This window comes from Amblyomma mixtum, chromosome 2, assembly GCF_055824585.1.
Source record: "Amblyomma mixtum isolate Tamu chromosome 2, ASM5582458v1, whole genome shotgun sequence".
Classification (NCBI taxonomy): domain Eukaryota; kingdom Metazoa; phylum Arthropoda; class Arachnida; order Ixodida; family Ixodidae; genus Amblyomma; species Amblyomma mixtum.
The window spans coordinates 68,696,067-68,722,220 of record NC_143013.1 but is presented as its reverse complement, the minus strand read 5'-3'; the positions used below and the strand labels follow the sequence as shown (position 1 = coordinate 68,722,220).

At 53.4% G+C, this 26,154-nt stretch overlaps 1 protein-coding gene across 5 annotated transcripts in view; it reads left to right on the top strand.

Moving 5' to 3' along the window:
• LOC149359652 (trithorax group protein osa-like) overlaps nucleotides 1-26,154 on the top strand; it is a 168,749-nt gene that overhangs the window by 133,898 nt on the left and 8,697 nt on the right. For 3 of the 5 annotated variants that reach the window (XM_089571794.1, XM_089571799.1, XM_089571798.1), the window contains 12 exons: nucleotides 4,229-4,418; nucleotides 9,022-9,120; nucleotides 9,871-9,966; nucleotides 10,640-11,071; nucleotides 11,990-12,327; nucleotides 12,888-12,926; nucleotides 13,256-13,444; nucleotides 13,520-14,283; nucleotides 14,831-15,233; nucleotides 17,229-17,306; nucleotides 19,339-19,609; nucleotides 20,249-20,320. In XM_089571794.1, coding sequence (XP_089427920.1) covers nucleotides 4,229-4,418; nucleotides 9,022-9,120; nucleotides 9,871-9,966; nucleotides 10,640-11,071; nucleotides 11,990-12,327; nucleotides 12,888-12,926; nucleotides 13,256-13,444; nucleotides 13,520-14,283; nucleotides 14,831-15,233; nucleotides 17,229-17,306; nucleotides 19,339-19,609; nucleotides 20,249-20,320 — 2,971 coding nt within the window. The remainder of the gene's footprint in view (nucleotides 1-4,228; nucleotides 4,419-9,021; nucleotides 9,121-9,870; nucleotides 9,967-10,639; nucleotides 11,072-11,989; nucleotides 12,328-12,887; nucleotides 12,927-13,255; nucleotides 13,445-13,519; nucleotides 14,284-14,830; nucleotides 15,234-17,228; nucleotides 17,307-19,338; nucleotides 19,610-20,248; nucleotides 20,321-26,154) is intronic. The other 2 variants (XM_089571797.1, XM_089571795.1) reach the window with 2 other exon arrangements.

Below are 26,154 nucleotides of genomic sequence, written 5' to 3'. Positions count from 1 at the left end.
TGAAAAATAAAAAAAAAATTCTGTGATAGCGCATACATGTGTTGCTAGATTTCTTTGCCTCAATCTATCGAAAAGGTGAAACAGCTTATTTGCTGCGCTCAAATTTCGCATTAGGAAGTAACGTAATCGTCGGTAATTTTTTTTTTACCTCTTTTCGATAGAATGAACTTGGCGATTGGAAGGCACATTGACCCAGCCTCGCGTATGCACATTGGAATGGTGTGTACATAAAAGCACTGGTTAATGTACGAAATGACCAGTTAGCCGGTGGGAGTCAAAAAGACGGGAGGGGACGCCTCGCCTCGAGGTTCGCTGTTTGTTGCTTGCAGTAGAAGCCTGTGCTCGGTTCGACGCAACGTAAAAATTTAATTACTGAGAATTGGGAAAATGGGCCGTTCCTTTTACAGTGTTGTGTGCAGGCTGTGCTCTGTTCCCGCAGTATTTTTATTTATGGGATTCTCTAGATTTGCGAGCTCTTCTCGTTATCCGCAGACAACGCACGGTGTGCCAAAATATGGGGAATCGATTTTTATGACAGAGAGCTGCACCTCTGTCCGTGTTTGGTGTGCTGAGGCGACCTAAAAAAATTCGCAGGGACGAATAATGTCATTGTGTACTGGCAGTGCGATAACAGTATATAAGTGGCTGATGACTCTACCGGAATTGACGTCACTTCCCTCCAGCTGGTGAGAATTTTACGACCGTGACGCATTCATTTTCCGATTAGGGATTCAATGCTCTCTCTCGCATTGATTTTTTTCTCTCGACTACTGTAGTCTCACCAATAGTTGGTGGTGGTGCAATCTTACGGAAAGAGAGCTCGTGTACGAGTGAAAAGAGATGCGGCGGCAGGAAAAAAGTACACGCTGAAATGTCAGCGAAATCTGTCGCAAAACACGGGTTGCACCAAGGGGGCGCGCAGGGCTTCTCTGCGGAGGTAGTAAAGAATGGGTGCTCGTACGTGTGTCCTCGCCAGCGACGTGGACGGGCGGCGTTCCTCCCTCTTCGGCATTCGCCGCCTCGGACCAAATGCCAACAGAGGGAACCGTCGCGTGCTGCCTGGCTCAGTCCACGTGCCGTGCCGACCCCAAAAACCGGGTGTCGCCTCCCCGCTTTTGTTTTCCACCCGGCGACCCTCGGGGATTCGTTTCGCAAGAGCAACCGGACCGAAAGTGGGGAGAACGGAGGGGATCACGTGTGTCAGCGCGTGGATTGCCGGGCTGACCTTTTTGCTGCCTCCCCTTTTCTGCCCGTCCGCTGATGAGGCACACAGCCCTGTTCGTGGGGATGGTCACGTTGGCCGTTCGTGCCGCGGCAGGCAGGGGCCGCTGATTTGCGGGGAAGACCGAATGCCGGGACCAGGGAGCGTCCTCGTTTCGGTTTGACCTCTGGGTGCTGTTGTTGTGTGGGGAAGAAGGGGGAAATGGGGTAATACTCTCCCGCTCAGCTCCCGTTCGTGCCATTTATTCAGACATCGGCCTACCCGCTAAACACCCACACTTTCAAGAGTGACATTCGGGAAACGAGATGGGCAACCTTTGCCTCGGACAACTTAGCGGCCTGCTCGTTGCTTTGAGTAGAGCGTTGGGAGTTTGCCGTAATATTATTCCACCCAACAAAGCTATTAAGCGCGTGGGCGAAATATGGTCTTTATCCGTTTTAGAACCGCTTTCGCTTCGTTCTTTTTTCCCCCGCTAAAGGATGTGTAACGCCTCGCGTTTACCCATTGCATCGCCTACGGGCTACACGGAAGAGTCTGAATACGTGGTCACTTCGCGCATGCGAATGCGCACAAGGCATTGGCGAGGCCGCCTACTTACCGCCGTATGCGCAGAACGGTAGCGAGTTTTTTGAGATCGACTTGCGAGCCGTCTTGTTACAAGTGTCGTGCTTGTGGCACCGACCGGCTGGCGGTGGCTGCTGCCGCGCTCCCGTTTCAAAACTGTTGGTTCGGGCTTGACTTCGTAGATTAGTATATTCGAGGAAGCCGTTCTCGACCGAACCTGACAACGTTGCGGTTTCCTGCGGCACCGGCGGCTGCCCGGTATAGTCGTCGGATGGGTGTAGATGTTCGTGGGCCGCGAAAACACTTCTCCTGCAGCGTTTGGCGGGAAACGGCCCCGTAACGAGCGTCCGCGGAGATAGCGGCGGCAGCTGACGCAAATTACCTCCGCGCGTGTAGTGGTCGAGAGCGGCGGTGGGGGGAAGGGGAACCATTAGTTCTGTTTACGGAGAAGGCGTCTTCGTTAGCGAGCCGGCGGCAAGATCTCGCGCTGCGATCTGTGTGCGGGGCCCCGCCTCGCGCTGTCTTTTATCGGCGGCTTCTGCTGCGTCGTCCGCGCGTGTCCCCCTCGTTCAACTGATATTTCACACCGGCGGCAAGGCCGTCTGGGCGTCGCTCTGAAGGCCGGCTGGCGATGAGTGTCAGGGAAGGGAGAGGGAAGGATGCATCCGGAAGCATCGAGAGGAAGTGTGGGCCAGAGTCAACAAAAGGAGGGGGGAGGGGGGGGGGGGGGGGCGTTGCGAGAACGAGGCACGTGCCACGGCGCGAGGTTCGAGCGAAGCGAACTGAAAAGAAACCGCAGCGCGTTCCTATCGGCCGCTGGTCCGAAAATAGCCGGCGGACGGGATCATTTACGAGCGCGGTGCCGCCGCGGAGATACGACTCGCGAAATATACAAAGAAGCGGCGGTTACCAAATAGCACAAAGGAGGTGAAGCAGGTGTCGGTAACGCTCGTTGCTTCCAGGGTCCGGAGGCCCGGCTCTTGTGTGTTTGTTTTTTTCTCCCTCCTTTTCGAAGGACTGAAAAAAGGGTTTCGCTGTTGCGGTCTCGGCGCCTCTGCGAAAGAGAGACATTCCGAAAGTGAGCTCCGCGCCGGTAATAAGAAAAGGGCACGCGCCGACCGACGTTCCCTTTCCTCCGTCTCGGCCGCGCCGAAGACCCACTTCTCTGCGGCTGTGGTGGGCCGACGCTGCTCTTGCATTTCTGTTTTCTTCTTTTGCGTCCTTCCGTGCTGTCTGTGCGTCTTGTGCTGAGAGGTGTCGTGACCGGGGAGGTCTCCCCCGATCCCCTTTTCTTTTTGTTATCTCGCTTTTGCGGTTTTTTTTTCTTCTCGAACTTTGGCGGTCGCGGCGATTTTAGTCTGCTCTCCCTTCCCCATTCCTTTGTGCAGTTTTGTTGTGTGTGTGTGTGTGTGGGGGGGGGGGGGGGGGCTGTTATCTTTTCTCTGCGCCGAGGCGACGACCACGACGTCTGTCTGCTCTGTCCCGCACCGAAGCTGGGGTGAGCGTGCGTGCGTGCGTTTGAAGAATCCAGCACGACAGCCCGCCGCCGCCGATGACGTAATTGGGAAGTCGTTTCCTGATTGTGAATGCGGCGTTATGGAGAGGGGGCTTTCCCCGTCGCCGCTGCAGCCCTGCCGCTGTGTTTATGCCCGTTTCCTTTTTTTTCTGTTCTGTGTTGTTTTTCCTTTCCGCTACTGTGTGCGCGGGTGCTGCGCCGTCTGTTTTGATCGGAACGGTTCGTTGGCCGCCGGACAGGTGTTTGAGCGATGGGAGAAGCGCGTCCAGGCGTGAAATACTGTGCGTGCGTGCGCATCGCTCGTGTACAGCGGAAAGGAAATAAAGGCGGTAACGCCTAGTCGCGCTTGCTCAATGAATGCGATCGAATTGACGATCGAAGAAAAAAATAGCGGGAGGGAGCCGCGAGACCCGTGTTTGAAGACACGGATGGTATGTAAATCGACAATAGTGCCACAGCGTCGAAGACGCCGCCGGGCTTGTGGTTGAGCGTATGCGATGTGCGCGTGTGTAGTCTCGTCAGTCATGCGCAGGGTGCGAGCCCCTGCTGCACCCGTCGCTTGCGTCTCTGGGCTCGGCGAAGGGCTCAGTCATTTGGTGTCGCGACGAATCTACGCATTGACGTCTTGAAGGCCCGCTGTCCGCTAGGGGCAGTCTTCACAACGCGGTCCAATGCTTATGGCAGGTTCGCTAATGACCTGAGCCAGCAGCGCTCAAGCTGTGGCCCACGTGGGTTGGTGGCCAGTTCATGTCATGACCAGATGCCGACGCGCCTCCCGTGTTCCATGCCATCGCGCCGTCTCCTTGAATATCGTCGGTGTTGTCTCTGAGACGGCCTTCTGAGGTGTTGACTCCAGCGGTGTATGCACAGATGATGTCGTTGTACACTGTTTAATGGCACATACCTCTCTTCTTCGTCTCGTGCAGGAGCTGAGCGGTGGCGGGGTTCCGCCGGAGGAAGAGCAGCCGGCCCGCAGCCCCGCCGGCGCGGTGCGGGGCGCCGCGGGCACGCCGCCGGCCCCGCAGCAGTCACCGCTGCGCCCGGCGCCCTCGCCCGGGGCCCCGACCGCCGCCGGAGGAGGGGGCTCGTCGGCGCGCTCCATGTCGCCCGCCATTGGTGAGTTGGTTCTTCTTCCCCTGGTGTGGGCGGGAGGGTGGACACCTATTACTACACGCCTATTACTACAATTCTACAAGGAAAGGAAAACGGAGAATCTGGGACCGGGAGAACCGCGGGTAGCAGCGAAATTTGCAATGGGGGCATGTGTGAGTGTGGCCCGTCAGTGAACAATTTAGAAATGTCACTGGGGTGGGGGAAGGGCCTTTGTCCCCCAGTTGGCCGTCTCGGCTGATGACGACACAAGCACTGGATCAACTTTAGGTTTTGGGTGGCCGTCTTGGGCTTGAAGCTTAGCTGCTTTAAAGCGATGCGCTCCATAGTGTTGTCATAATCTTGGAGCGCATCAGAAAAACCTCCTTTAAAGTTGAATCGGTCCCAGAAACTTACGATATGCTTGGTAACGAGTTCACATTGAATGGTACAGCTCGGGGAACTAGCCACGTTAGTCCTAAGAGTCTGCCGCGGTGAGCAACCAACGCTGGTTATGTGTTGCTCGAAGGTGTTGGCGCTTGCTTGCCGAGCACCTTGCGGGAGATTGTCGGCCACCTGTGAGCCACGCGTGCGAGTTTCCCATCGACAACAGCCTTTGACCGCGTCGTCGCGAGCGTCACGCAGAAGGTGTCTGTCCCCGGGTGTGCCCTCCTCGTCTGGCCGTCCATCTCGCCGACCGCATAAAGACGTCTGCGCGCGTTGCGTCTGGTACTCCGAGGTCCGAAGGAGGGGAGTCATTCCGGGGCCGTAATTGATTCGCCAGGTGGGACGGAGGCATCTCGGCCTGGCCGGGATCGTCTGCAGCCCCCCTCTCTTTCTTCCTCCCTTGGCGGCTGCCGCCTTTTCTCTCGCGGAGCCTCCTTTTCCGCTCCACTGCTCCTCCGGGCGCAGCTGCTGTTCGCCGAACGCCGGCCAGGAGCGGCTGCTGCTGCCGTGTTCCGCCGCCCTCCTCTCGCGGCCGAGGAGAAGAACGCCCTCCCTCCCTCCCTTATCGGCCATCCGGATGCGAAGAAGGCGTCGTCGCGCTCCCCAGCCCGTGGGAACGGGGCACATCGCCGCCGGGGTGCCCGCCTCGCGGAGGGCTCGTGGGAGGACGGCAGTTTCGTATGGAGTGTCCCGAGGCTCAGCAGGAGCTGCGCCGAGCGTCTCGAGATACGGTGTTGGGACGCCGGTAATTTGCGGCTTCGGTGACCGCACCTCTCCGTCGAGAGTGCGCTACTGCGCCGTACGCCACGAATGCGCGAGGTGGAAACAACCCGGCAGTGCCGGCTGGGTGCGTTGGGCTGCGTCACCCGTTTAGATCTGCCGCGAGGAGAATGCCGCCTCCCAAGCGTCGCCCTAGCAGTGCATCCAGCTTGGGGTACAGGGCTGGTGCGTCTTCCGTCCTCGTGGCGCTGGAAGAAAAAAAAAGAGCGATGGAGACCACCTGCTCGTGCGTCAGCCGTCGGAGGCGAGGTTGCCCTTCCTGCTATGGCGCGCCTGTCTGACGAGAAGTCTCGGCCTCTCTTTTCGCACTGCGCATTTGCGAGCTTTTATCGGCTTAGGAACGCGACCCGTGGTATGGTGCCTGCTCACGTAAATTGAATGGCTAGGCATTCCGAGGAAGTGAGGGTTTAGTTTTTGACCGATCTCGGGGGCTCTAACCCTCAGTTCGCCATCCACTGTCGGTGCCTCGTCACCCAAGGGGCAGACGTGTGCCGTCGTGTTCTCAGCTGATCGTGAACTCGGTGGCCACGGGTCGGGCGCCGATTCGAATGTTGCCTCTCTGCCACGCTTCTAGAAGTGCTTTCGGAGCTTGCTCGAGCGGAGGGCACTCCCTTCGGCGCGCGACCGAGCCTCGCAGGCATGGTAAACGGGGCTCGCGCGGGTCGCTCGTGGCCGCGTGCCCTTCGCGCCTGGCGACACAGAAGCGCCGATGCAAACGAACGCGTTTAGTAATGCGCAGCGCTCCCCGCCATGCCGCCCACTCTACGGAGGCGTCCGTCGCGTCGTCACCCCGGTCAGACGTCGTCCACCCGACGTTCCGGCAGGGCCGTCTGCTCTGCGGCCGCGGCAGAGAACTCGAGCCAGGCCGAGCCGACCACGGCGACAGGCGAGTGTTGTCGGGCGCTCTGCAGGGCTCGCAGAGACTTGGGGCGGGGTGCCCCTTGGCGGAGTTCCTAGGCGCGAATTCTTAATCGGCATGCAAATACATCATTGTTCCAAACCACTTGCACTCTAGTGCCGCTTGCTTGGTGCAGCTACTGACATTTGGCTCGGCCTGTTGTTCCACACACATCTGCAGAAACACCTGTTTGTCGAAACGTCAGCTGGAACCTGTCTTCTGGCCAAAACCGTTAGAATGGCAGTGGTAGCATTACAAGCAAGTTGTCCCCAGCCGCTTTTCTCACGTGCATTGGAATCAACCTGTCACCTGCTACAGTGGCCTCAGTGGTTCAGTAAAATGCCACAGGTCGTGCTGTAGTGGGTACAGCTGCTACAGTGAGGCAGTGGTTCAGCGCTGCAGGAAACGAAGCCTGGCCATTACCGTTCAGAGGAGTACCAGCTCCATTAGGGTGGTTCTGAGGTGGTATGGGTGGATGTTTGGGCGAGTTGGTTGCTCATGATGAAAAACTGTAGCGCTCGAGACGAGGACACAACGAAGACAACACATGCGCTACACTGAGGTGGTAAACTGAAAGGTTCAAAAATTTTTTATCTTCGCTTCACTGCCTCCATTAAGCAAGGCTGTCTAGAGCTGTGTCAACTTTATTGGTAGCACTAAAATATTGCTAGTGATTTCCCAGACACATGCTGGGCTAAGAGCAGTGCCGTAGTTTGTCAATGCTACCTGTGTTACTGTGGCACCACTTTCTCGATGGACGTGCAGTTTCATGCGAGCTATCTGTGATCTGATTGTACTTGCAAGTTTGTTCATCTGCTGTTACACATCATGCTCCAGTTGCATCATGAAAGAGCGGATGTTCATTCTTGCGTACACCAAATCACGTGGTTCTGTGTGCTGCGCGCTAGTGTCACATGCATGTTACACAAAGGGATGCAAGTCAGTGCGTTGAAAGTTTGAATGACGACTATGCTTGGAATGTGGTCTTGTGGGCACAGATTGCTTTTTCCAAGCTCTGCAGTTAAGGAGTTCTTTTTAATTTTGGAGTTAGGGACCGTAATTGCGCTTGCGACTCCGCTTACTTGCATGCCCCCTTGTGCCGCACTGATGGACTGGCACCAATGTTGACGAATAACCGGGCATGACAACATGCTTGACATGCCTGACGAGCGTTTTCAGATCTACTTCCACCTTGAGGAAAAAATAAAAAATATGTGAAATATGTGGTGGTTGTGCGATGAATTGGTAGAGTGTGGACCCGTGGCACAGTAGACCGGATGCGGTTGTTGGTGGATGGATAGTGGCGGGGCCGCGTGTTTTGACCGGCCGTGTTTAATTTGGTTGTTTGCTTCCCCACCTTTTGTTGCTCTCATTACGATTAACATCACTAACAAGTGAAGTTAAAACAAAACTAAGCGTTATGAATTATGGTCAGGAGTTGGATAAGGCTTATGCGCAGAATGGGCTGACAGATCACAGCTTTGTTTACAAACTCGTGTCTTCTAATAGAGTCCAAGGTTTTGGGACCTTGGACACAACCTTCCTCACAAAGGAAAGCGGTGAAAGCGCTCCTGAGATTCTTGAAGGACTCGGGGTTGTATTCTTGTCTATAATCTTTAAGTTGTTTGTGCACGCCCCTGCCCCCTTGACATAGTGGTCAATGGACACTTACAAATCTCATTTCATTGCTGCTCGTTTTCTTTCTTTCCCCTTTGTTCCCCTCCCCAAGTGTAGGGTAGCCAACTGGGCGCCACCTGATTAACCTCCCTGCCTTTCCGTCCATTTCTCTCTCTCTCTCTGGATGCAGTGGACAAAATGTATCTTAAACCTAACAAGTATTGTGCTCTTGGAAACATTTCTTTGTGACTGGGTGTTGTGAATACACTACTAAACTGACCTCACCAGATCATTTACAAAATAATAGTTTAAGCTCATTTGACACTCTACCACATATCAGCTTTTTTACAGAACAACCTGTGGCTGCAGCAGAGTCGGATTTTACTTGCATCAAGAAGTAAATTACTTCTTTACTTTAGTCAGTGTGGGAGATGTGTAGTGAATTCCAATCATGGGTGAGGTGCATGTGACATCTTGATGAAGCCCTCAGCTTCATGACTTTTGTCTGGCAAATGATTTCAGTTGACCGCATCGCTTGCTGAGCTCAACTTGCCAGTGTACGCTGTTGCCAAGCGACGCTGTTGGCTGTTTCAAGAGCAGGGTGCATTTCCTGGCTGAAATCACCTGCTGCAAAGGGGAGGTGGTAAGGTGCCCCGCGTGTTACTGATGAAGGCAGGGTGCCTAGTAGGACATCCCTAATCAAAATGCGTCGCATTCTTTTCCTTCAACTTTGTCAGAGTCTGTAGCGTGGTCTGGTTTGCTCCTCCATGAGGTGACCTTGTCTCGGTAGCTGCTCCCGGTCTCCCATTCGAGTACAATGCCCCTGCTCCTGGCCTGTGGGGGGGTTCACTTTGTTGATTACTGTGTGTCATTTTCTCGTTCATGCAGGTTCACAGTCAAACATTCCTGTGCCTCCTCGACCCTCATCAAGTCAATCTGAGAGCAGTGCGCCAAATCATCTGTCCCAACCACAGCTGCCTCAGCAAGGTACAGTTTTCAAATACTGGGAATGGGCACTTGCTGCGAGAAGTCGCCCCTGCTGTCTTCTCGGAATTTTACGGCTTTAAAGTGGATACTTGACTCATACCACTGACCGACGGCCGAACTGCCAAAGGATCTTGTACATAAGCACTGTTCATGACCAGCTCATTGCTGTCACTTTTGTAGTCATAGAAGCCTGCACAGAGTGGCAGAAGCGCCTGTTAACTGAGCGACATTCTAACGCTCAGTCCACATTTATAAATCCAGCCCCTGGTTGATTGGTGCCAGCTGTAGCTTCCAGTGCACCAACAAATTGCTAATGGTTATCTTTAATGGTTAAATGGGGAGGCAACATTGTGGGCTATGGCGCATGACATTGTGGAGGGCTCTGGATAGAGTTCGACTACCTTGTGCTGTTTACACAAAAGTTGCGGTGCTTTGCCATTTTGCTTCCCTTGAAATGCAGCCGCCCTGTCTGGGATCGAATGCTTGCTGAGAAGCCAAATGCCACAGCTGCTGAATAACCACTGCAGGTGCTGACTAATGCGAGGTGGTGCATAATTAGCCAACATTTAAATTGCCTAATTGGTTTTCTTTGTTCGCTAGCTCCTTAACAACTGGCAATTAATTATATTCTTGTTATTAGTGATGTTGTTCCAATGGGCAGTGTTGTTCCCCTAATACAGCTTTGCTTTGCTTTTGAAAAGGTCTAGGAGATGAATGTAAGACTGACCAAGCTCCATTCATCTTTTCCAGGATACAACCAGCAGATGCAGGCATCATCAATGTATGCAGCCAAGATGCACCAAGGAATCATGCCTTCATCCTACCCCGGTCCCCATTATCCCCAGAGTAAGAAGCCTGCTATGAAAATGCTTTGGAATAGCATAAGGTGTTCGCAGCACCTGGGGAACTAGAAATAGCAGTTATGTTTCTTATGGCGGGGGATGGTTAGAATGTACTCAACAGCTTATTGCTGCATGCTTTCTTTTTTAAAATTAGGCACTAATAGAGCACTAGGTCAATCTTCGTAATTGTTCACTTTGAGCGTGTGGCTGGGAAGGGATCAGTTGCATGACCCGATGACCTTGCCGAGACAGATGCTCCTGGTCGACCTTTTGAAAGTGCCTGTGCAGTGGTCTGTCTTGCAAAGCCATACTGCATTTGTGTGGTGTGGCTGAAGTCTTCATTTGTCACTGCTAAAGAGTGCCAAAAGAAGGGTTTTCTTTCCTCTCGCCTGGTTTGCATTTGTGAGTGTTTGCTCAGGCGTTGGATCAGTCTGCACGGGCTTTGCCCTCTTTACTGTCATGCATAACTTGGGCGTCCCTCCACGCACGAGATCACTCTGTGCTGCCCCAGGGGTAATTTGCTGTAGAATTGCAAATACATGCCATGATCTGTACGGGGTTGTCTAAACACTAGCAGCTTGCGGGTGCTGCCAGTCTGGCTCGAAAGGTTGTGGCACCTGGTGTTGGATGCAAAAGCATCAGGGAGAGTCACTGTTCCACTTGTTCTCCCGTTCCAGGCAACTACCCGCGACAACAGGGCGGCCTGGGGGCCATGCCGGGCTACGGCCCTCCGCAGGGTCCCAGTGGCTACCCAGCAGGGCGCATGGGTGCCCAGGGTGGCTACCCGTACGGCAACTCGGCGTACGGTGGCTACGGGGGTGCCAACAGCCTGATGCCCCCTCCACCGGGGCCCCAGTACCCCAAGGCGACAGGTGCAGCCTCCTCCATGGCGGCAGTGCCCCCGCAGGCGCCCGGTGGACCCACGCGCCCCATGTACCTGCGGCAGCACCTGCAGCAGAAAATGATGTACGGCTACACCAGCCCCATGACGCCCCCTGGCGGAGGAGAGGGGGCTTCCCCTTCCCCATCGGAGGGCCCTGCCCCTCCACCTGGTGGTGGCTCCGTGCCTCCGGGCGCCTGCTACTCGCAGTGCCCGCCGACGCCCATGAGTGAGTAGCCGCTGCATGGGGCCAGTGGGGAATGCTTACCACGTGCAGGGCCTCGTGGTTGTGGGATGAGTTGTGGCCTATGGCAAATACCCTTGCAACCAGGGCAGTGTTCTTTGAATTGGCCATGTATTCTTGGCAGGTAGACAGTGACTGGTTGGTGCTTGACCTGCAGAATCAGGTTTTTGGCTAACTGAAGTGCGATCCTAAAGTTTCCATCTTGTTCACATGAATCTCACTGGGTTGCAAAAAATATTCACTTGTTTAGTGCTCACCAGTGCTTTCAAAGCTTTTGCATTCATGTCATTCATAGTGGCATGGGAGAGTGTTCTAAGCTCCCAAAATTTTATACATTGAACGCTTACACTTCGTCTGGAAATATGATGAATTCATATCGTCCGGAAATTGGTATCAGCTGTGATCGCATTACTTAGGTTCTACTGTAATTGCATGCCTGGTTTTTTAATTATATGCCTAGTATTGGACAAGGACATATGTCGAAACATAATGAATGTATGCCTTCATCTTTGTCGGGCACTAATAAATCCGACTGACATCCCACGTCAGCGCCGACTACAAACTTGCTTATAGCTGTAGCAATTTTGCACATTAATTTTTATGCTGTGGTTTATGTGTAGAGCTAGGCGAAAGAAAGTCAACTTTGAAAAACGAGCACACTAGTTTGTTTACCACTAATTGAGGTTTACCAGCTTTTGTGTGGCTTCCACTTGTGTGGATTCTGTTAATGTCGAATGGACTGCTAATTCGCTGATAATTAAGACTGTCAAAACCTTCCACTCTAGGTGGCTTTTACAACTGATATGAGTGGTATGAATTTCGAGAGAAAATCTGATGAAGAATCGCTACCTTCTCAATGCTCCTGCCTGGGAGTTTCTGATTGTCGCTCCACTGTTTGTGCAGGTGGTCCAGCATCTCTGCTGTCGCAGCAGGGGGGCGTCGGGAGCAGCCCGCCCGTGGTGGGTCCGGGCCAAGATGGAGGTGGCCGGCCCCCACTGCCACCTCCACCGGCAGTGCTGGATGAGGGCAGCCAAGCGTCCAATGCGTCCGCCTCATCGTCGCTGCCCGAGGAGCACCTGGGTCCGGGCGACAAGGGGGGTGGTGGCAGCAAGCAGCCTCCCATGTCGCACCCGCCCACACCCAACACCCTGCCCTCGCCCGGTGGCGCCTCCATGTCCTCCTTCCACGACGAGTTTGAGAGCGTCTCCAGCCCCAGCTGGCCTCGGACGCCAGCGAGCCCCGTGAGTTTGTGACCACATTTGGTGCCGAATGGGGAATCCAGCTGCAAACTTTGATGTCTTTGAAAGCTTGGTCAGGCACCAGCCAACTAAGGGGCTGCAAATGGCCATGTGCAAGCGTTGGCTTGGAAACGTGCGAGGTGGCCCACAGTGGCCATGGGCAGCTAGGGAATTGTGGTCGTACCCAGATGTGCCTTGTCAATTAGTGATCCGCTGGTCATGTTGGTGAACCCTGTAAATGCTGATTGCATTTCAAATATTGGGCCCACCTCCTAGGACCCCTGAAGTGTATCTCTGTCATCCATGTTCTCTTGCTGCCTCTCTTGCTACAAGGTTTAGAGGTGCCCTGCATCAGTCCGCGAAGGTTGTGGTTAGAAGAGAACCTTTCATAGAAATCGCATGTGACATGAGTAGAGTTTGGAAGATACGCCAGCCCCGAGGGCGTATGAATTTCCCACTTGCATGTGACCTGGCTGCACTGTGCTATGATAACCAATGTGTTTTTGTGTTGTCATGAAAGAATGAGTAATATTTTTGAACGTCCTTTTATTTTTGTTTTTCAGGTTGTGAATAGCCAAGTGTATGAGCACCATATGATAAAGGTATGTATTGTCAATTCTGCCTTAATGTAGTCTTAGCATATGTGGCTAGGCCAATGTGTTTGTTTGCACCATAGTTTTAATTAGTAGCACGGCGATGTTTTAGTTCTCTGTGGAACGGGATGGTTTTCGTCAATTTTGGCTTCATGGCTTCTGTGTACAGGTTCAGCAAAGCTGCCAGTCATTCGTTAAAAAGTAATTTGCACGTGTTCTTTCTGGGTGAAACCTCGCAGCATGTGCACTGGTCGCCACATTTTATCAGTATGTAAACGCCAGTGGGTCAGCTTTGCACAGTGGTTGTGTCTGACATTGCTTCTTTTCTCTGCGTCCAGCGGCCAGACGGCCTGCTGAAGCTCTACGACATGTCTGAAGACCCTGAGCGGAGGGCCTTCCTGGACAAGCTGATCGTGTACAATGACGAGCGTGGTACTCCTATCACCCAGTGCCCAACCATCAGCAAACAGCCCCTGGACTTGTTTCGCCTCTACCTCATCGTCAAGGATCGAGGTGGCTTCGTGGAAGTGAGTAGGCCACTCCCCCTCCCCTCCTCTCGTGTTGGTTGTTGTGTGCTGAGCCCTCCCCCCCTCCCTCTGCAGGTAACGAAGGCAAAGCATTGGAAGGATGTGGCTGGTGTGCTGGGCATCGGGGCCTCCTCTAGTGCTGCGTACACCCTGCGCAAGCAGTACATCAAGCATCTGCTGCCGTTCGAGTGCAAGTTCGACCGAGGGGGCATCGACCCTCAGCCCATCATTAGCCAGCTGGAGTCGGCCTCTCGCAAGAAGCCTAAGGGAGGAACCATGTCGCCTTCGGGTGCGTCTCCTGTTGCCTCCTCCCTTCTCCGAGGGGTGCAACCTCAGCTGTGTTGTTTGACACCTGTGGCCGGACGCTGCCATGCAGGTGCGAGTCAAGATTACGGGCCCCCTGCCCAGTCAATGGAGAGCTACCCGAGCAGTGGAGGCTACCACCCTGGGGCACCCTACCCCCCTGGTGGTCCCCCCAGTATGATGGGTGCTTCCGACTACCCATGCCCACCTGGCTACCCACCTTCCAATCATGTGGGTGGAGGCTGCGAGCAGGACGGCTATCCTCCTTCGGAGGAAGGGCCCTACCCTGGGGAGGGCTATCCTCCGCACGGCTACCCCCAGGCGCCCCCCTATGCAGCCGCTAGCCAGGCCAGCCTGAGCGGGGGTTCCTGTGGATATGCGGGGCCCGGTGGAGAGCAGTATGGGCCCTCTGCGCCTGAAGGCTACCCCCACGAGGGGGGCTACAATGGCAGGGACCCCTACGGCAGCAGCGGCTACCCCATGCGGCCACAGTCGGGGGCTCCTCCTTACCCGCCTCAGTACTACGACCGGGAAAGGTGTGGCTTGCTTTTCATTGTTTTCACTTTGTCTGCAGGTTGGCTCAACGTTGCGAATTGTTTTAGTCGGTATTTCGTAAGGCAGTATGCGTATGAGGTTAGCTTCCCGGGGTCTGTCCAGGGAAAACAGTTTCTGGAGAGTGATCTCCAGAAACTGCTCCTGCTCTAAAAAAGTACATGCTATCAGAACAATACACCTCCCCTTATTGTTGAATCGATTATTTTTATTGCATTATATTAGTTGTATCTTTTGTATGTTTCAGCCTTGTTCAACTGCCTAGATTTGTAACATGTTTGTAATGGATCCGAAACTAGCCACTGGCTAAGGATCCAGATGCCTCATTCACCGTTAACTTTGTATATTTTTTCTGTGTAATAAACTTGAATTGAATTGCCCCTGTTATGCTGCAAGCCGCTGCTTTGTTAAATTTTGCTGACCACTCATTGCCCACTTGGTGGTGGCCATGCTCTTCCGAGTGCGGCTTCATGCAAAAGCTCATTCTGCGACCTTATTCCCCCCCCCCCCTATTCTTGTGCTGCCCACCAGATACGAACAGCAGCAGCAGCAACAGCAGCAGCAACAACAACAGCAGCAGCAACAGTCGCAGCAACAGCAGCAGCAGGGGGCGTCTGGGGGTGCTCAACCGTCCTCCCAGCCTGGTGCGACCACAGCAGCACCCCCACGGCCCCAGCCACCCCCGTCATCCCAGATGGGTACGGGGCCCCCCAGTGCCGCCGAGCCGCTCTACCCGTACGGCTCCTCCCCCGCGGCCACTGGGGCCCAGCCCCCATCGCAGGCGGCAGCAGGCAGCTACCAGAGCAGGCCCTACCCGCCCGGCCCCCCCACGCCTGGCCAGGCACCGCCCTACTCCACAGCCCCACAGGGGGCACAGGGGACCACCCCTGAGCCCTATGCTGCGGCCAGGGGTCCCCCGGACCAGCCCTACCAGGTGAGCACAGTGGAAGGGGCAGAGCCCTCTCTGGGACACACGTGGGTGGAGTCTACTTCTCTTAGCAAGCGAGGGCTGTATGTTGAGGCTACCTTTACCCTGAAGTCATCATCATCATTGTCATCAGCCTAACTACGTCCACTGCAGGACAAAGGCCTCTCCCATATCCCTCCCATTAACCCTGTACTCGGGAAGTATGTGATGTTAAAGATTTTTATCATCATGTCATCTGAATCAACTGCAGTTGTCACTGTTCTGCTGTGTTCTCTTGTTGCACAATGGTGTCTCATGAATTCAAACTCACTTGACTCAAACTTCCAGTACATTCAAACTGACGGTTTGGTCCCATCATACTCGCATGTATTTCAATGAGAACATCTCGGTAACAGCCATTTGCTCTCTTTGCATGGCGCTTGTCTGAGCTCTGTTCTTGCTGCTTGGCCCGCATCTGGAGTGCGACTGTCCACACAGTGCAGTGAACCAGCCCCCAGTTCTGGTTGGGCTCCGCGTAATTCCAGCTGCAATCAATTCAAGCAAATATTTTATCCCTATTAAAGTTTGAGCTGTCAAGAGTTTGACTCAGGTGAAGGTAGCAGCAACATCACCCCATTTGCCTTGTTTCCTCGTCGCGTTGCTTTGGTGCTGTATGTGTTAATGTTTTGTGTGTCCTGTGTTTCCCAGTCTATCAGTAGCAGCATACTTGTCGCTTATATATTTTTTTTTGCTTCCTTGCAGCAGTTTGCTTTTTTGTTGTTTCTTTTTCAATAACCATTGCTTTGTGTTTTAGCGGTGCTTGTAGAGATTCTCAGGCTGGCAGTTCTCACAATTTTTGTGTTTCTCCTCCACAACCTTTTCAGCCAGGGGTATGCTAATATCAGATTTTTGGTTGCGAGGTGAATACGAGTAATAAAGATTGGTTGTGAATCAGTAAGAATGTTTTAGAATAAATCGGAATATGAGTACAGTATATTTAAATTTAAAGCAAATGCTTTCTCACAAAACTCAGCTATAAAAGGAAACGGATCTTTTGTACCTTACTCATTATTGACGTAATTATCCCTATATGGCCTACCGTGCAACGAAGCAGCAGGAGAGGGAATCTTGTAATTATTGTTCAATTCTTTTAATGTTATGATATAAAGCATTGTAAGGTGGCCAGCTGTCTCCTTACCAGCTGTGACAGCAGAGATTGCTATCGGTGGGCATGGTGTAGCGAATAGCCGGCAGAAGACTGCATGATGACTCTTGATACGAAGTGTAGTAGCTTGGGTTTAGTCCTACCGAGCTCCCCTGTGATGCCTGAAGACAAAGCATTGGCCGTAGAATTCTGCTGCTGCGGACAGAGCGGTCATGAAAATACATAGCTCGCTTAGTCCTTGCTTAGCATTGTCCTCTGCAAGCCCAGTCTACATGCTCATCCGCATTTCTGATTGCAGTGGTTGGCAACAATATACACACTGGAGCCTGTTCACACATTCATAGCCATTCGCGACACTATTGCAGCACGACATCGTTTTTGCAGTCTTCCGAGCATGCAGTGGCCAAGCTGAGAGGCTCTTGATGGCTGTCAGTGCATTGATTTATGTCAGGTTGTGTATGTGCTTTTACCCCGTGCTGGCAGTCACTTCTACGAGGAGGGAAGTTAACTGTTGTGACAGGAGCACGATGCTGCACCTAAGGGCTGCCTGGAAACGCCGGGATGTTATGTTGCTTGTCCAGGTGAACAGGACATTTTGTAATTTGCGTGAATTTAGGAGTTTCATCGCACACTTGACATTTTCAGCTTTTCTGCCGGTCTGAGTAGCAGCTGCCAGCTTTGCGAAATCGTGTGCCCTCATTATTCTTTTTTGTGTCCGTTTTTTTTTCTCTTTCCATCTCTCTCTCTCTCTCGCTTTTTCATTTGTGTGTCTTCACCGTCGTGGTGTGTTGTTGTTGTGGTGGTGTCCCCCCTCCCCCCCACCGCCCAATCATTGACCCCACCTCTGTCTCTGCTAGATGGTTCGAGGCCCGACCCCCTTACCCCCAAGATCGATCCCCAAGGCTCCTGCTCCCCCTCATCCTCCACCCCCACAAGTAGGTGGCAAGGCACAATCATCTCTCACTTCCCGGCCGACCGCCCAGTCAGTCAGTGCACACAGTGTGCATGCAGTGCGTTGTAACGGGGCATGCATTGAGGCCTTTGTAATGCGTCATGTGTTGCATGTGAGCAGTGCGGAAAAAGCATGATGTGAATTCTGTTTTTCGTGTGTCACGTTTCTGGCAAAATTCAACACAGTTCATGCCAGTCCTCCCTGAGAGGAGTGGCGTTGGCATGTGAACATGCATTTTGTCTCCAGTCAAGGTGTTTGGGGACTAGTAATTGCCCCTGGACCCTGATGCTGCTGTTTGCTGTTTTAGAGGAGCATAACATGTTTTCTTTGTAGTGCCGCATGTGACATTACTGTAATACTCGTGAATCCCCGCGTGGCATCCACCTATGACTGCTAAATAACTTGCTGTTGAGTTTCTTCATTCACCCTTTTCAGTTTCTGTTTTCAACAGCCAAGCAATGGCTGATGTCGAAAATCGGTCAGGTGAGCCCCGGAAAAAAAAAAAAAAACTGCAATGTAATCGCTGCTTTGTCGTTTAAATTCGCTTCGACGCTAGAGCCAGCCCGCCGTGAGAGCCAAAATTGAAGTGAATGAAGAAGCAGCGATTGTATTGCAATTTTTTTCATGGCTCACATGACCTCGTGGAGGAAGGAAAGCTTAGGAGAGGCCCTTGCTATCCGAGCTGCTTGGCTGTAAGTGTGCCAGAAGTCAGGTGCTTTCTCAAAGACTGCTACTGGGAGTCTTTGGCTGATGGCGCAGCCAGGAGTAATGTTGGGTGCAGCGGTGTCATCTCCCTCATTGTTTTTTTCATTGCGGTTAACTAGCACTGGGGAGCCCTTACAATCAGCTTCAGAAGTGTGAAATAACGGCCTTTCCTTATTTCTTTCCTTCCTCCATGCGTGACCTTTATTGGTCTTGGACGTTGGCCACTGCTCAGCTGTTGAAACGGAGAGGGAAACAGGTGAAAGAAGCAATTCAATCCGCCATTTTCACGAGATCTGGTGCCCTCTGGGAAGTGGCAAAAATGGACCGGCTACTGGTCGAAAAGAAATGCACTTGGGAGGCACAGGCGTGATCCAGTTACACGAGGCATCTACTGCAAGTGAGCACCTGCCAGTAGTGGCAAGTGTGTGCTTGACAGCTGCCAGCGTCGCTAACGCATTAACTGCGCATGTACAGTAGGAGCTGGAGGTTTGTTTTCAACCAGTAGAGTTAGAGGAGGAGAGGCGTGCAGGCATGGGTGGCCTTGTGAAAATCGCCAAGTATTTAACAGTAGCACAAAGCAGTCATACCATTACAGAAAAAGAAAACATGCTAGTGACATTTGGTGTTATAAAGAGGGTAGCAAATCCACTTGAATGAATACAGCTGTGGCCTTGCTCCTCCAAGTGCCCTCTCCTAGAGAGATGGCTTGGGGTCTCCCTTTCGCGCTCTCCATTCAGTGGACCGAGGTGAGATGACTCTACCGCAGATGTGGATAACCGGGGCTATATTCTAAGTTGGTGGTTACTTCAGATCGTACAGGAAGTGTGCCTGCTCAAGACCTTCTCACTGTGTCTGCTGTGCATGCGAAGTGTTATACTTGCTACTGTTTTAGTGTGGAGAACTTCTGTTGAAGGTCAAGTTTAAACGCGAACCGCGCCGCACTGAAACTTTAGCCAGTAGATTTAAGTGTTTTAAAAGTGGTCCTGTGCACACACTTGTGCTGCCGGTGTGTCCTCTTGCACAGACTGGTGCGTTTGCCGCGTACATTCAGTGGTCTTTTTTTACAGGTGTTTGGAACTTGACATAATCACCTGCCATTCGTGCTCTACCTCTCCCTTTCCTTCCCTTTCCCCCTCTGTGGAGTAACTGGGCAGGGTCACGTTACTGCTCGCGGACCCGTCCTGCTCTCCTTACATGAAACTTTATTTTTTTTAGAACCTGGAAGGTGTGGTGGAACGTTAGAGATTAGGTGGCGCCCCGAAAACATGTCCTTGCTGCGTTGTCTGTAGCGGCTTCCTCTGCCTGTGCAGGTCTACCCTGGAGGGGGCCAACAAGTGTACCCAGGCGGGGTCACGCCTCCGCAGGGTCAGGGTGGGCAACCACCGCCCCCAACGAGCAGCAAACCGGGGCCCTACCCGCAGCCGCCCCAGCAGCAGGCCGCACAGCGTGACGCCCCCTACCCCAAGCGCCACCCGGACTTCATGAAACCCCAGGAGCCCTACCCTCCACCACCCCACATGGGGGCGGGGCCCTATCCGCCCCAGCAGGCGCCTCCCCCACCCACCTCACAACAGTACCCAGGTGCGTCACTACTCTGTTTGCTGCTCCAGGAGGAGTGCCGTCACTCCGGCAGGCACTACCAGCCGAGATTTATTCTGTCTCCAGTTCATTGAGTGCCGATGAGTGGTGGTTTTCATGGTAATGAACTCAGTCCGTTCTGCAATGATGGCCTTTCATCGCTGAGCCCATATCTCCAGCAGTGCACGTTGGGTCGGTGGGCATGTTTCTGTGGTACGGGGAAAAGGGGCCTGCGGCCGAAAAAGGATGAGGGCACTTGTTGTTGGTGAGGGCCCAGCACTTTGAACCATGCTTTCTGCAAGCAAAGCTGCTTCGAAGAGAGTGAAGCAAGCTAGATCTGGTACGGTGGTCATTACAAAAACGGTAAAATGCGACCTGTATAGACTTTCGGTGTGGGGCATGCCTCTTCTCCCTCATGGCTGACTAAGTAAATCGAGTGTTTACCATTGCCTGCATGTTTGATTTCAAACTTGATTGTCATCTGCTGTACCCAAAAGAAGTGGAGGCAACTATCACTAGGCGGTCTTTTGTAGCTGCCAGAGCCTTTTCCTGGGCGGGGGATGAGTGCGGCTGAGAGAGGCTGTGCCCTTTTCTCTTCCAGTCTAGAGAGACCTCACTGTGGTTGTCTTTGACTTTGCACAGACCGCAGCCAGTACCCTTACCGGCCGCCCCACATGATGACGCCACCCCCTCCCTCGGCCATGCCCCAGCAAGGTGAGGGACGCTGCACGTGCTCACTTCTGGTTGCAGTGCTGGGAACATTTGAACCTCAGTTTCGAATAAGCAGTGCGCTGATTCAGTTGTGCTCTCTACTGTCTTGCATTGGAATTCACGGCTAGTCCCAACTCCAAATTTGCAATGCTGACGCAATCTCGGGCAACGCATTGCGGAATCTCAAACATTAAAGGTGCACTGAAGAGGAATCTGAACTTGTCTTTTTGCCGCGGGAACTCGATCTACACGTTCCTGGCATTCTTAGAAACTGCGACTTATTGCCCTGTGTGGCCGATTTCCCTAATTAAATCGAATTAACAGCCGGCTCCCGCCCTTTTTTTTTAATTCTGCCTTGTACGATGGGCGGAGTCGACCAACGCGTGGAGTGTCTTTCACCCAGTACCGTGGCGGCTTGCCGCTCTGCCATCGGCAGAGTAATACGTAGTAGTCCGTAGTAGCAAATAGTCCGCGCGTATTTTATTTCTTCGGGCTTATTTTGCGGCTGTAATATCTGTGAATGAAACTATTTATTCATGGAAACCTAAAAAAACAAAATAAAGCGAAAGCATAGCCTCCACGGAGCTGGCTGAAAGGAACTTCACGCGTTGGTCGACTCCGCCCATCGTACGAGGCAGAATTAAAAAAAAAGGGCGGGAGCCGGACGTTAATTCGATTTAATTTGGGAAATCGGCCATACAGGGCAATAAGTTGCAGTTTCTAAGAATGCTAGGAACGTGTAGATCGAGTTCCCGCGGCAAAAAGACAAGTTCAGAATCCTCTTCAGTGCACCTTTAACATTGTTTCAATTGCAGAGGCCATGATGATATGTGGGTGCCAGTCAGTGCCAGCCAGTGCGGAGTATTGTTTATCAGTTTCGTGTCTTTCGGTGAACACTTGGTGTGGCATCCACCTCTACAATTTGTCCAATAGACCGATTTCACAAAGCCTACTGCGCATGCGCGCGTTTACCGGAAGTAGCCAGCCGCCATCTTGGTTGTAGTCCTTCGTGGCGTCGTCTGCACGACAGCCCACATTACTTTGCGCCTTGACAAGCATTATACCCGGCCGCACTTTCCGCAGTTTCGTTTATTGTGTTGAGCTCTACAAAGGAAACAGAGGCTCCACAGAGGCTTCGAGGGGTGCAATGCTGATCGCGGTAGGAGCAGCGCAGAGAGGGTGGTCAGTTCCCCCTTGAAGTGGAGTGAACGTGGTGGCGACGCTGCGCTTGTTACTAGAACCTTGCTTTGGAAAATGCGGCAGGTGACGATGCAAATGCGCTTGACCGCCGCTTTCGTTAATTTTGTCAGGAGAATATTTCAACGCATAGCGATGCACGCGATTTTATTAACGTCTTAGGACAGTATTTACATTTCTTGCCACCACATTTAGCTGTTCCAGTAATCGCTGTATTCATCTAGGCATTCGCTATAGACGTGTCACACAGCGTTTGTTGTGTTTATTTTTTCGTCATAGCCCTTGCTGAAAACTGGCCATGCGATAGTTTTTTTTATTCACATAAACACATAAGTGTATTCACGACGTGCTCGGCGGGTCACCAGCAGGAAAGATGAGCATTCGAGCGAGCTATGCCGTTTTTCTAAATGGAGATGTGACAAATGCTTGTGTTCAGTACAAAATGAGAAAAAGACAAGCCAATCGGGGAGGTTTTGAGTACGCTTAATTAGGGTTTAGGGGTTTTTAATTTCGTGACCAACAGTTTTATTTTGATTATTGCTACACTAATTACTTTTTTATTTAGGTTAATATAATCTTCTGCCAGGGCGTCTCCCGTACGACTCACTCTCGCTATTTTCGCAGTACGAGTATTTATTTATTTATTTATTTATCATCATACCCACAGCGCCATTGGCTGGCATTACAGTGGGGGGGGGGGGGGGGGTAGAAGTACAGTAGATGGCCTTTTTTTTCGAAAACAACGGGCAAAATGTGGATGATATCCCGGCATAAATGGTATGTGGCTGATACTGGAATGCCACTTATGCTCAACGACCAGTGAGCTGGAATTATTCCACATTTCTACAGTTTTATCGCCTCGCTTTCTCATTCTGTGAAATAGAGAAAGCATTATCGCTAGTATGGCAGCTCGAGACATAAGGAGTGAATATGTGTATCAAAAGAACATCGTGGGTTCCTGAATATGACAATAAATCTGAGCACACTTGTTCCCTTACAACCTTGCACCGGGCAGAAATCTCTGCAAGGACGGCTTGACGACGCAGCACGAAGGCAAATCCGATCGCCTTCTTTTTAACAATTTAAGGGACCGCCTCAAAGCTGAGCGGCGCGTAGAAGACATTTCATAGAGCTTCAGAACTTGAAAATTTTTCAATGTCCACTGATCAACAGGGACAATACGGCTAAATGCACTGAACAGGACTTCTTCCCCTGCCTTTCGTGAACAGCTTCTACGCAATGTCTTGGGTACTTTTTCTCTTCTATAAAACAGAAAATCCGGGACCCTCTGCTTCGCACAGTTGTCGAAGCTCATGACACCCCTCAGGTGTCTACAGTGCCGCAAATCTAGCATTCATGCAGAGAAACATCGTGTGGCGACGCAAACAGGGCTGCTTCTTGCGCGTGCGCCACGCACCGCGCCGACGCGGCCGCCGGCCGGAGTACCACAACTCCCAGAGTGCATCGCGGCGGCGGTGGCGTAGCGCAACTGCTTGTGAAATCGGTGTATTGCAGTTGCGTGACCGAATGCAGATCTTGCATGTTGCCGTCAGCGCGTGTGTATCGAAAGCATGTTTGCCTCCCGTGGCTGCTGCTGCCGGTCGATGCCAAGCAGAGAGACTGTCCTTAGAAGAGCAAGGGGCTGTGGGCGTTATTAGCAAGGCTTTTATTTAGTGTCCTGTGGATTGTTCAAACTACGTCATTGCATTCCCTCTGACAGTGCTCGTTAATGAGTGCTAAGCTTCAAGAGACATGACAACCCTGCCGCAGGACACACTACGCCGTTCAAAAAAACCATGCACACCTTGTTGTGTGTTTGTCAGCCTTTTGATCTGTGTGCGTATGCATTGCATATTTTTCTTTTCCTCCTTTCTCTGTGCCTGCGCAGCTTCAGTCAGCATCGCATAGAACTTTGCAGTTGGCACGAAAAACTTGCCGGACCTTCACAAACGTAGTACTATGGTGAATTTGCTTCATTTTAAACTGTTTTCAAATCGGTGTGCGAATCGTTAGGAATGCTACAATAAGGACTGTCAGCATTCACATTTCTGACGAGCCATGCGGTCCCAACACGCCAGCACACGACATTTAACGCTCCTGCTCAGCGACCACGAGGCGCCCCGCATCCTAACTTTCTCCCCCTTGACAAGCCACGATGCTGCTCCTTACGGCAGCGGAGTCCTAGGAGAAGTATCTTTAACCAACACGTCTGGACTTGTCACAAGAGGCCAGACAGCGAGGCGCCGTTTCCTCCTTCCCCGGACGCCAGCGCGCGCGGCAAGATTTGAAGCGGTTGGCCGCGCGGTCGCTGGTTGGTCCTTTCGGAGTGCCGCCTTTGGATTGGCCAGTTCGGAGCGGCCACCGTTCCTCAGGCTATAAAAGCCCCACCGCTGCAGCATGAGAGAGAGACGACCGGGAGGCGCCGACGATACGAGACGCGTCGGCAAGGCCCTCCCAACTCTGCAGATCCGCCGAACCTCCTACGTATCAGTAATCCGGTTATCTCATTCTTGTATCCTTAAGTTTTAAAATAAACCTGTTTTCATAATTCGAAAAGAATCCGGCCACTTCTTGCTAACATGGCGCAGTCGGCAGGATCTGCAGAGGCGTCACCCCTGAACGAAGACCGAGTCGACAACGTGGAGCTCAGCAGAACGCCGACGGTGAGCTTGGAGTCCCCGCTCATTCTGTCCCTTCTGGCATCGGCAGCACGCAACGCACTGACCACCTTGAAGAAACGGCAACTGGTGGAAGAGCTCCGATGCCGAGGACTTTCGTGCAGCGGCCGCAAGGACGACCTCGTGACGCGGATCATGGACGACAACGCTCGCCGCCAAGCCGAGAGGGCGGAATTCGAAAGACTGCTGGCAGAGAGAGACCATCTGCGGAGGCTTCTTGCTCAACGACAAGTGTCACACGATACGAGTGACAGCACGGACCAGCAGCCACTGTCGACACGGGTCGGCAACGAAACGGGCTCCCTACGACACGACGGACCCCGCGCCCCTGCCACGGACACTACGGTGCAGCACACGGTGTCGCCGCAAGCGGGCCACGAAACGGGCTCCCAACGACACGACGGACCCCGCGCCCCTGCCACGGACACTACGGTGCAGCACACGGTGTCGCCGCAAGCGGGCCACGAAACGGGCTCCCAACGACACGACGGACCCCGCGCCCCTGCCACGGACACTACGGTGCAACACACGGTGTCGCCGCAAGCGGGCCACGAAACGGGCTCCCAACGACACGACGGACCCCGCGCGCCTGCCACGGACACTACGGTGCAGCACACGGTGTCGCCGCATGCGGGCCACGAAACGGGCTCCCAACGACACGACGGACCCCGCGCCCCTGCCACGGACACTACGGTGCAGCACACGGTGTCGCCGCGAGCGGGCCACGAAAAGGTCTCCCAACGACACGACGGACCCCGCGCCCCTGCCATGGACACTACGGTGCAGCACACGGTGTCGCCGCAAGCGGGCCACGAAAAGGGCTCCCAACGTCTAGACGGACCCCGCGCCCCTGCCACGGACACTTCGGTGCAGCACACGGTGCCGCCGCAAGCGGGCCACGAAAAGGGTTCCCAACGACACGACGGACCCCGCGCCCCTGCCACGGACACTTCGGTGCAGCAGCCGGTGTCACCGCGATCGAGCCACGGAACGGGCTCCCTACGACACGACGGACCCCGCGCCCCAGCCACGGATACTACGGTGCAGCAGCCACTAGCGACACGAGTTGGCCACGAGACGTGCCTCCAACAAGTCGCACCTTTCGCCTCTGCTACAGTTTCTACAATGCAGAAGCCATTGCCGAGACGAGCTGGCCTATCCATTAAGCCAACGCCGCGACGAAAGCGCGGCAGGATGCGGAACGATCCAACGAGCCCGACGCCCTGGACGAAGAAACGTTACGAACGAGACAAACTCGGCAGTTCGCATAAGTCGTATCACGTCCCCAGGTGGAAACGACGACGCAGTGGTATCGGTGAGCATCACGGTACAAGCCCGACTCCCTGCACCAAGAAACGAAACGAACGAGACAAACACGGCACTTCGCACAATTCGCATCGTCTCCCCAGATGGAAGCGAAGGCGTATTCGAACGAGCTGGACGCAAGCCACAAGGTACGCGGCGGAGAACGCCCAGCACGCCAAAGAATTGCTGTCGACAACGTGCGCCTGAGGACAGGCGCAAATTTTGGAAAGGCCGTGTCAGCATTCACATTTCTGACGAGCCATGCGGTCCCAACACGCCAGCACACGACATTTAACGCTCCTGCTCAGCGACCACGAGGCGCCCCGCATCCTAACTTTCTCCCCCTTGACAAGCCACGATGCTGCTCCTTACGGCAGCGGAGTCCTAGGAGAAGTATCTTTAACCAACACGTCTGGACTTGTCACAAGAGGCCAGACAGCGAGGCGCCGTTTCCTCCTTCCCCGGACGCCAGCGCGCGCGGCAAGATTTGAAGCGGTTGGCCGCGCGGTCGCTGGTTGGTCCTTTCGGAGTGCCGCCTTTGGATTGGCCAGTTCGGAGCGGCCACCGTTCCTCAGGCTATAAAAGCCCCACCGCTGCAGCATGAGAGAGAGACGACCGGGAGGCGCCGACGATACGAGACGCGTCGGCAAGGCCCTC